The following is a 10,879-nucleotide window of genomic DNA, read 5'->3' as shown; positions in this document are numbered from 1 at the left end:
GGAAGACGTGTCTCTGACAGGGAGCAGCCAGATGTCCCTCAGGAGAAGCCCCTCTGCCCTTAGAGGTGCCAAGCAGAGGCAGCCAGGACAGCAGCCAGCAGTACCACCACCGTGCTGTGGGGGGACGGTGCGCTACGCCTCTCCTTGAAAAAAGTCCTCCTCGGCACTAGCTCTTTCTCTCCCTCCCTCCCTGCAGGCTACGGCTTTAAAAGAGGGGAAAAGAGGCGCGACCTTCTCAACATGGCGGCCGGAGGGCGGCTCGCCCCGCCTCCCCGCCCTACGGCCCCTCTCGAGATGGCGGCGCGGAAGGGCCGGCGGCCGGGCCGGAGTGCGCCTGCGCGCCGCGTCCCGGAGTGCAGCGAAATTCCTGACGGGCGGGGGGAGGAGGAGGTGGTGAGGAGGAGGAGGAGGGAGGAGGGCGGCGGCGGCGGCGGCACGGAGCCACGGCCGCGCGCCCCTGCCAGGGACCCTGCGTGCTGTGGCGGCGGCCGGCGCGGAGCCAGACCCCCGGGGGGCGCGGTGCGGGCAGGCTGAGGGCCACTCGCCGCCGCCTCGGGCTCTCGCAGCACCAGGAGCCGCGCCGTCCCCGCCGCCGCTGGGACTCCCTCCCCGGGCAGAGAGGGGGAGAATGACGGAGCTCCAGTCCGCCTTGCTACTGCGGAGACAACTAGCAGGTACCCGGGCTGCCGGCCGGCGGCGGGGAGGGGGGCGATCCGCGGCGGGGGGGCGGTGGGGAGGGGGGGTGGAGGCCGGCCTCTGAGGGGCCGGGGCCTGCCGTGCGGGAAGGGGCGCCGGCTCGGGGGAGGGGGCGGGCGGCCGGCTCGGGGCGGGGGGGTGTGTGTGTGCGCGGGGGAAGGGGAGATTACGGCCCCCCCCGCCGCTCTCCTGCCCAGCCGGGAGCTGAGGGAACTAGGCCGAGGGGGGGAGGGGGAGCCTGCCTGGCGATCGCTGCCAGGGGAGCCGGGGGGAGGGGTGCGGAGGGCCGTCATGGCGGGGGGAGAGTTTCCTTCCCTGCCCCCGTCCCGCCGGGGAAGGGGGGGCTGGCAGCGGCCCTGCTCGCCTGTCCCGGTCCCCCCGCCCCCCTCCTCCCCTGCCCGGCGCCTGGCAGCCTCCCCGCTCTCTCGCGGCCCTGTCTTCCCGGGGCGGGCGGGGGAGAAAGGAGTCGGAGCTTTCCTCCCCGCAGCGTTGGGGCATGTCTGCGGGGAAGTCTCCGCGGCGTGAGGGGATGTTTGTTAGGCACGGAAAAGAAGCGGAGGAGGGACGGTGCCCACCCTGCAAACGGCACCTCAGGCTCGGGGTAACTCGCCCCGCTCCGCACACCCTCCTCGGGGGACCTGAGGTGTCCCCGGCCGGCCTCCCCTCCCCGGCCGCCCCCCTCACCTCCCGTGCCCTGCGCCGGGGCGGGGGGGGCGGACCGGGACGGGGAGGCCGCTTCTCCCTTTGTTGTCAGGAGAAGAGTCAGGGGCTCTGCAGGCACGGACTCGGGAGGCGGGGGAGGACCGGGCAGCACCGGGATCCGGGCGGGGAGGGAGCGGGGGGGGGGGAAGGCGAGAGCGGCTGCCCGCCGCGTGCTGCGGGGGGGAGGCCGCAGGGAGGGGCGAGGGGATCCGCCGGGGGCGAGAGGGCGGGACGGGTGCGGGGAAGGAGGAGTTGGGCAAGCGGGCTCGGGGACAGGGGTGGCCGGAGCGCCGGGCCGGCGGCGGAGGGGCCCGGGGCGGCCGCTCGGGCTCCCGCCGCGTCGCGAGCCGCCGCGCCCCCGCCCCCTCCCCCTCCCTTTGTCCCCGGGCGGGCGGGCGGCCGCGCGCGCTGGCCCTGCCTGGGCCGCCGCCACCGCCGAGGGGACCTGGCGCGGCCCGGCCCGGCCGCAGCGCGCATGCGCGGGCCCGCCCGGGCGGCGGGGCGCACAATGCAGCTCCATGTGTCGCTCGCTGCCAGATTTAAAGAGAAACGAGCCGGCGGCGGGGAGGCTGCCGCCGCGCCCTCCCCCCCTCGCACGTGTACCCCGCGCCCTCCGCCTCCGGCCTCTCTGCGGCCGGCATCCCCTCGAGAGAACGCACGGGTCTGCCCGGCACCTTGGGCCACTCGGATTGCCTTTTTCGCCCCTTACGTAAAAAATTGCTTCATACCCAGATAAGGAGATGTGTGCTAGGTGTACCTAAACTCGGGCAAATACAGCGCTGGCTGAAGTTTGCCGAGGAGCCGTAGAAAGGTACGGGGTCACTGAGCGGTGCAGGAATTCTTGGAGGAGGATTTTGGCCTGAGACTTCAGAGATGTCTTTGAAAGCGTGAGGGTGGAAAACAACGCTGTTAGCAGTAAGGAGGTGAAGTTGCGTAACCAGGTATAGCAAGCTAGGCGATGCATTTGTCGCATCTCCAGCACTATCTTCTGGTCTTAGTTGATGATAAGTTTGAGAAACTTCAATGTAGTTAACCATCAGCACAGGATTTTCTACCCCTTTAAGGTGACACTCTTTAAAAAAAAAAAAAAAAAAATCACACGTACTACAGCTGCACCTCTTAATGCCTTAGTAACTACTGAAGTTGTTACTGACATTCAGTGAGGTGTCTGCGTGTCCGGATATGCTAATAAGACTAGGTGTAGGCTTACTGCAGGAGCTCCAGACTGGATTTGATGCGAAGCTTCTCCTTCCTATAAATGATCCCTCTAGGGAAGCAGTAGTGTAGAATAGTTACTCTCAAACTTGATAAAAATGAGCATCTGGTAACCTAATACAGTTCTTCAGCTGTCTGGAATTTCTCTTTTAACTGACTTAATTATGCTTCATGAAAGAAAGTTTGACATTTAGTTGAAGCTTCTTGGAAATAAGCATTACCAGTCAGCTTCTGTTGTGTAGTTTTTTTCCATGTCTTGTGAGGTCTTAAGACCTTCTGTAAGCACAAGCTGCTTGGATATGTAAGTAGACTTGCAGACTGTCAGACTTGGGGGTTAATTTCTGTTTACCTTTGTGCTCACTCTTCTGAAGGCTTCATGTGTAATGGTAAAAACTGGTAAGCTTTTCCAGTTGCCCCATTACTGATACTGATTCAACTTTACTGATTCAATTACTGCAACCATTTGCATGTAACCTGCAAGTCTTTTGTGGGGTTTTTGTGTTTTAAGTAGTATTGATGCCTCTGGTATCCTTTTACATGTATTAAAAAAAAAAAAAAAAAAAAAGATTGAAACCATGTTAAAAATGACTGTGAGTGTGTATACTTAAGGGTGTATGACAAGAGTCTTGAACTCTTCAAAAGTCGCATCTGGAGTAACTGACCCGAGAAAGAAAATCGTTTCTTCCATATGTGATAACCTAAGAACTTCTGAACTGAGCTGAAACTAGACTCTGACACTGCTTTTTCTGATGGCAGGCTACTTGAAGTCGCAATGCAGAGACTGAGAGCTTCATGATGTCTGATCTTCCTTCCCTCCTGCTGACTGTCTTCTTCCAAGTCTCAGCTGCTCCAATGTGTCCCTTTGTTTACACCCACACTACTTGTTCTACCTCAAACCAAAAATCAGCATTGTGATATTCTTTCCCCTGGTGGGGCTGATACTTCAGTCCTTCTGCTACATGCAGCTTTTGCATTATATCAAGTGTGGTGAGTCATTGGGTTGTACTTAGTGGTTGGGTTTTGGAGGACAGTGAACAGGCAGTGGATATGAGTTATGTGATCTAAACTAGTTAAAATTGCTCTGGATCACTCACTTGTCAAATTAACATTATTCAAGCATAAGAGATCTGAGGACGGAGCTGTTAGACTTGGAGCAAGACATCCAGAAGCGGAGGGAGGTTGAAGGGAGAATCTGAAGCCCCATATAATGGTGGAGCAGTTGAGGAATATGAAAATTCTCTTAATAGGTGAGACCCTGGATAGCTTTTTTCAGTGACAAGGAAGAAACAATGATAGGAGGAGAAAGGAGTGTAAAACAGTATTTCTCAGAACAGTTACCTGTTTTGTCTCCCATATGCTTTGGTTCTTAATAAAGGCATTATGAGGAGAATGGGTGTCTATGGCATGTAGCACTTTAGTGAGTTGTTTTAATTCTTGAAGACTGTTAGAGTGAAGGTCAACTGGTGAGTCTTCTTGTTTGTCGGTGAGGCTTAAAACCAAGGGTCTTATTAAAAATACACAAAACTTGACAATTCTAGGTTGCTCCCAGAAGTGTATGAAGACAGATTTCCATTTTTTCTGGAGCAAGCTGGCTTGTATTGTAACTTGAGCAGGTAACTAGTACCACAGCACCATAACTACAACATGCTTAAGTGGCATGTTCTGGATGCTTATAATGCTCTAAGAGAAGGGATATTTAGTGACAGTCACAAAATGTAACTTCAAGTTAGATGTGGGTTTTTTTGTTTTGTTTTTTTTTTCCCCTCTCCAAATACTAAGTAGCTTCACAGTGCTTTGCTGATGAAATTTTGAGCTCTATCACCAGGGAATTAGTATAGTAGATGTTTCTATGTTGACAAGTAGCTCTTTTTATATTGACATGTGCTTGCCCCTATTTAGGCACAAGAACATTTAAAATCAAGATAGTCAGAACTTTGGGTAGTTTTTATTTGTTTTCTTTTTCTTTTTTTTTAAGTGTTTAAAGAAAGTGTTGAGTGTGGGGATTTCTGACTACCAAAGCCAGTTAGAGTGCTAGTCTAGCTAGCTAGAGTGGAAGGGAGGTTCTTGTCTATGGATATCTGTAAAGCTAAATGGCTGTTCCTTCTCAAATCAACTTAATTGTAAGCTCTAGCAGATACTGGAAATACTTAAAATTCAATAAACATATTTGTTCTTATAGATGTCCTTTTTTTTTAAGGAGAAAGGTACTTTGTTGTGAATTGGTAATAATGTGAAATAGAAGCCATGACCTGTCTGTTTCTTCCCATGGGTAAGGTGCAGGAAAAACTAAAAGAATGAAGTGCCTCTGAACTTCCAAAAAAAAAAATCAACAGCAAGTATGTAGATTGGTATCTCACTAGATTAGCAGAGTTTACCCCCCCCAAGGGAGGTGAGGAGAGGATTAACTGTGTTCTCAGCCCCAAAACTTCATGCTCTTTCTAAAGAAGCAGGAGACAACTGAGAGTGTAAAGCTTTTCTTCCAGTCTCCAGAGCAGTCAAGCCCAAGGGTTTTGCAGACTGAGGCATTTCTCTGAATGCTTTTTATTTCATCTTTCTGCCAAATCCTTGCTGACACAGAGACTTGTTAGAGTAGGCAGACTTGTCTAGTTCAACCAGCAAAATCATGTAGGGAGGATGCAGTTAAATTGGTAGTGCACAGTGGAACCAGAAGTGCGAGTCCTCTCTAGCATAAACATGGATCACTGAAAGCAGAGGAATAACCGTGCCTTTGTTGTCCAGAGTTGTACTGTGTTGTAAATATTCTCCAACTTAGGATACAGAAAACCCCACACTAATACTTCTCAAACATGAGAAACATGGCATTGTTTCAATTTAAAGTGTATACAGCTCCTATTTCAAAGCAAAAAATGTCTCATTAAAAATTAACAAGTTGGAAAACTGTGTTAAATACTGTGACAGTTCAACAATTTTTACTTCCTTGTGTGGAAAAATCTTGCAGTGTAATGTTGAGCTAGCTGAATTTCTGGCAATTACATAGGATTTACTTTTAAAATATTTGAGTAGTGAATTCTGAGGGAGTTACAGAATTAAGATCACTATAGATTGAAGCTGAGACGGCATATCTCTGGAGTGGCTGGTAGTATAAGAAGCCTTTGTTTACAGTTGAGTACTGGCTGTTGCCTTACAGTAGGTTTGTCTACAAGCTAATCATTTGAGTGGCACTGATCTGAAGTATTAAGTTGATGCTAGTCTGCCTGTTAGCTTTCTTGGAGAGGTCTGTTTGTATGATCAGTGGTATTCTGTATTATCCTGAATAGTTAGGACTCCAAGGTCCTGCATGGGTCAGACTTAACTTCAGTCATCACTTAAAATGCTATAACCCTCCTGCATATTTTTTAAAAGAAGTCGTTCATGTTTTTAGATAACTATCAATCTTTGTTGCTCTGATGCTTTTTGGGGTGCTTATAGATAGAGCATGTGTGTACCACTCACCTTAATGCTCCCGCAGTGTAGGGCCCCATTACAGCAGATAAGATAATCCTGTTTCTCATGAGGATGTGTTGACAGAATCATCAAAGTTAGCTCCTGTCTTGCTGACTATATAGATAATGTCATTGCTAAAACACATGCCTTGTTACAGTGACTAGATGAGCAGTACAAGCAGCTGGATTTGTGCTGCACTGCAAATGACATAATGGATGTGACTTGTGGCGAACTTTACTATCTGCATATGTTAGCTTTTCAAATGTTTCTCTTGCAGAAATGAGCTGAACTCTGCCTCTTCAAAGAAAAAGAGTATTTATGGCAGCAGTTGCAAGGGCAAAGATTCAGGGATGCTGGCAGTTTCGGGAAGTGAGGTTTGGGTAAACCTCAGAATAGAGGGGCTTGATGACTCAACCAGTTGCTTGAACAAGATGAAGCAGTAACAACCTGCTTCGTAAGCTTACCCCTTGATGGGGCGGCTACCAACAGCCAGTTGGCTCTGGGTAGGTCAGCTTACTAATGTTTCAGGGAAGGAACCAAGTTTACCATAAATCATGAATTCTTTCCTCCTCTGCTCCCCCCAAACAAGGCTTTGTAAGTTAAACCAAAATATGGACATATCTGGATCTGAGTGTAAAGTGATTTAATTCTGTTCTATTGGAGAATAGGGGAATGGGAGAACACCGTTGGAGGTCCTGTGAAATAAGGAACAAAGTTAATACCTATTGAAAAAACACTTTCATTAGAAGAATTCCTGCTTTATTGATAAGATCTTTATTAGGAGATGCTAAATCACCCAAATCTCACTAAAATGGCTTGCCTTGTGTGATTTGATAGTGATTCCAACTTCAGTATTAAAGAGTTATCTGTTGCAGAACTGTAAACTGTAAGAATTTGTTGATTTGCTATAAATTCCTTATTTGTTTGGTTTAAGAGGAACTGATCTAGGCTAGACTAAGTGAATAGTCTTCAAATAAACCCACGTTGTAATTATAACTGATTCTGCCTTGGCTCTTCTGTATTTCTTAGTGATTTTTTTGATAATGCAAGAACGTCTTGAAACAGTACATGCATATTCAATTAAGATAGGATTACTTGGTCCCTTTTGCAGTTGGTACAAGTTGTTTTTTAGTTCCCCCAGAGCCCTATGCTGAACAGTTTGAAAATAAGCTAACTTTGTAGGTTAAACTTGTTTACCTCAAATAAGCATTCTGCTGAATTTCCTTCCTCTGATGTGTTTAATGTAACTTCTGTTTTGATCTAAAATACAGCATTTTGTTTCCAACACAGCGATTGGATTCTAATGAAATGGAACTGAACTGAAAGGTGGCTGCTGTTCTGAAAGTATTAACTAACCAAATATTGAAATGAGTATGTGGAGTTAGATGCCTGGAGAAAGAAGAGCAGGTGACTTGAGTGAGGAAGAGGGCATGTGACTCTTGAAACTTGCACTGTGCTTTTTGTCCCAACCTCTGGGAACAGAATCTGGGTAACACTTTGCATGCAGGCCTCTGCTGTCACAATGTTGCACCTGTTCTCTGCTTCAGTTTTCAGTGGTATGTGGATATTGGGCAGTAGACGGATCTTGGCAAGATCTTTCACTTATGCAATCTGGTAGGTCTGAGCTCTAGGCCACCGTGCAAGTGTAAATGTTCATATTTGCTTCTTCCTACTTGGGTCCAAGGCTGGAACAGAGATCAGATATCCAGACCTTGTAAGAACACTAAGTATAGCAATCCAGTTGAAATAGGATTCTGTAAAAATAACTGGTCTCCTGGGCATGGATGTTAGCAGGGCCTATACAGGTTTAGAGAAATAGTAAAGACTTTTTGATAGAAAGCCTTTGTAAAGGCTTTCACATACGGTCTTTCTGTATGTAAATCGTTAGTTAAGGGAAACCTATTTCCATACATCATCACAACACCTAGGTCAACCTGGCTGTTTTTTCAGCTGGCTTGCACTTGGTGCTGATCTAAAAGATGATGCTGTCAGGAGTCACTTCGAGAAATATCTTAAAACAATTCTGAATAACAATGTGGCTCAAATTAGGATATGCAAACCTGTTATTCATATTATAAGCAAGAGAGAAAACAAGCTGGGAAAGTGTCCTTGACTTACACAACAACTTATGCATATGATGAGGAAAGCATCTGATGAACTAACTCCTCAGATGTTAACATCTCACTATGGCATAGTCTTGTGATACAGACTTTCTGGTGGATTTCTTAGAATCGTGTTCTATTCCTGTACATAGATTTAAACCACATGCATCTGAGAGCTCTTAGCTCTGTTCAACAGTGCTGTTTCATGACTGATGTGTATGTGACTACTCAGAAGATACTTGGATGGAATTTTTTTGTAGCTTCAGTCTGTTGGTAATTTGCAAACAGTTGTTAAGTTAATTAACTTTTCCTGCTGTCCATGTTAAACTCAACTACATTAATATGACTGGCACCTAGGATGATGCTTTTCTTGCTAGATTCTAGCAGTTGTTGTAGACATTTGAAACTCTGTATGCTTCTTTGTAGGTGAGAGAAGTAAGTACATGTAGAATGTGATTCATCTGACCTGTTTTTGACATCTGCTTTGGGATGAGATAATCGTGGAGTCTCAGGAACTGCTTATCCTGATAAGATCTCTGTTGAACGCTGCTGAGGGTGACAGTCTCAAATACAGGCAGATGCATGTACCCATCGAATACTTGTTTGACTCTTGAGTGGAAACATGCATCAGACACTGAGGACAAAATTAAGGTGGCATTTCTGTTATACTGAGTGTGATAGATGAATGTGGCCCCGTGCTGCAGTTGTCTCTTTATGGGCAAACCACTGAATGTGTCCTGGTGAGATACTTGCTTCCTTTCAGATGTGGACTTCAGAATCAGGGTTCTTCCAATCCTTTTAACTATCCTTGTTCTTCCCCTCCTCATACCACTTCCCCCCCAAATTGAGACCTTACTGGGAAAGTACTTGTTTTTTTAGTAGACCTGTTCAACCTCCATTTTAACCTGGGTGATGTAACTGTGCTTGATGCTGGTGTGATGAGATGCACAGTGTGGTTCAAGTAATCTAGCCAGAGGGCTATTCAGGAAACGGTTTATTTAATTTTCTTCCAAAATTACATGACTGATATTATTTTGAACGTATGTTCTAAACTTACTGCCAAGAACCTTAATTCTAGAAGCATAACTGTTTCACAACTTTAAACAATACTGTGGAATTCAAAGGTTTACATCAGTACATTTTGTATTTCCAGTGTTTTGTGGAAGCTAATTTGTACAGGAATGTAATGGGAACACCACCTTCATCTTGAGAGCAAAGACTTGGGGGCTCAGTAGGCACACTGCTCCACAGTTACTTGAGTTACTGAGTGAGACATTGGCTTAATGGCAAACACGTTGTGGGGGGTGGGAAGAGACCTTCTTTCTATGTATGTTAAGTGTGGGATGTTGGAAAAGGACTGGTTTGAGTGGATATCCGTGGTCTCATTGAGACTGTGTGAGAGAGTTGGCTTTGAGACCTTTACATTGAGATCGGTATCTAAAGGAGCATTGACAGTGTCTGTCGGCGGGCACCTCCATGGACTTACAGAACTACGGGAAACTCCTTGAGAACTAAGACAGTACTGAAGACCTGCAAACTTCTGGTTAGTGTGTTCAGAGGCAGTTTTCAACTAAATAGCTAACCAGAGCTTTCAATTGTCTGTCTTCAGGTGTGCCACAAGTCATGCGAACATGGAGCTACAGAACATACACAGTCAAGAAACTCGATTCTTAGCTTATGTCGAGAATAACATGACACCTTATTACTAAAAGAATTCCAGTCTTTAGTCAGGTTTCTCTGGTACTGTGACCTCAATCCACAGACCTGTAGTGGCAGTTCTAGGAGCTTTTGCCTCTTCACTTTGAGCTTGTGCCGCTGTCCTCTTGTTTGCAGAGCTGAGCTGTGGCCCTGGCTAGAAAGCTGATCAGGAGTTTAAAAAAAAAAAATAAAATATATATATATTAGACAAGAACCCCCCCCAACCTTGTCCTCCATCCTTCCAAAACCTGCTTTGCTGTGCAAATCCTTTGAAGGCTCTACACGTGTAGCTGAGGAGATAGCAAGCAAAACATGTTGGTGCAGCAGTGCACAAAGCTGTGTAGCACTGCGCTTTCTGTGGGCAACTTGCCTGTTAGTGCTAATTATACAACCCTCCCTACAAATTCTCTGAACTGAGAGGAGAACTAGATTTGCAGAAGCCTGTAACGCTGCCCTTATCAACAGGGGGTGACACAGGGAATGCTGGAAATTAATTGCCAGGCTTAAGTTAAGAGTCAAATCTAAAGCTGCTACTGAACTGGTTGGTAGAATCTTCTCTTAATACAGGTTTGTCTTTACTGCTTCAGTCTCACTCCAAAATAATTACAATGTCTTTCTGAGACTAAAACTGTTCTGTCCTAACTGCTGTCTTATTTGTCACTGCCAAAGTGCCTACCAGGAGTGTGTGTGTATCTTGTGCTACGTTTTGTCCGAACTTTTTGGATGAGCTTGTGGAGCAAGACAGAACGTGATGGAAGTAGATAATATGGAGAGCTCTGGGAATACATCTGTGCAAGGAGGTCATGTTACTTTATCATTGTCTCATCCCTAATCTAGAACCAGAGACTTACAGCTGGGCATGCAGGCAGAAAGGAAAGTCTTGGAAATCGTAATTGTCCTTGTTTAATATAACGGTATGGAAGTCACAACTTGGGGTATGGAGGAGTTGAGAATGAGAATTTTCAGTCTGTACAGTTGTTAGAAGCTCCTGGACTAGCACTGAGACTCACAAAAAGCAGCCA

The 10,879-nt window shown here is 47.1% G+C and overlaps 1 protein-coding gene across 2 annotated transcripts in view; it reads left to right on the top strand.

The window, feature by feature from the left end:
- Positions 1-384: 384 nt before the first annotated feature.
- The window catches only part of UBE2G1 (ubiquitin conjugating enzyme E2 G1), a 28,674-nt gene continuing 18,179 nt past the window's right edge, over positions 385-10,879 (top strand). For both annotated transcript variants that reach the window (XR_012634823.1, XM_074922691.1), the window contains exon 1: positions 385-674. Coding sequence is in view for 1 of the 2 variants with exons in the window: in XM_074922691.1 (XP_074778792.1) it covers positions 629-674 (46 nt within the window). In the remaining variant the exon portion in view is untranslated. The remainder of the gene's footprint in view (positions 675-10,879) is intronic.

Source organism: Athene noctua, chromosome 19 (assembly GCF_965140245.1).
Source record: "Athene noctua chromosome 19, bAthNoc1.hap1.1, whole genome shotgun sequence".
Classification (NCBI taxonomy): Eukaryota; Metazoa; Chordata; class Aves; order Strigiformes; family Strigidae; genus Athene; species Athene noctua.
Note: the sequence above shows the minus strand (reverse complement) of the source record. Positions and strands in the feature narration are given on the sequence as shown.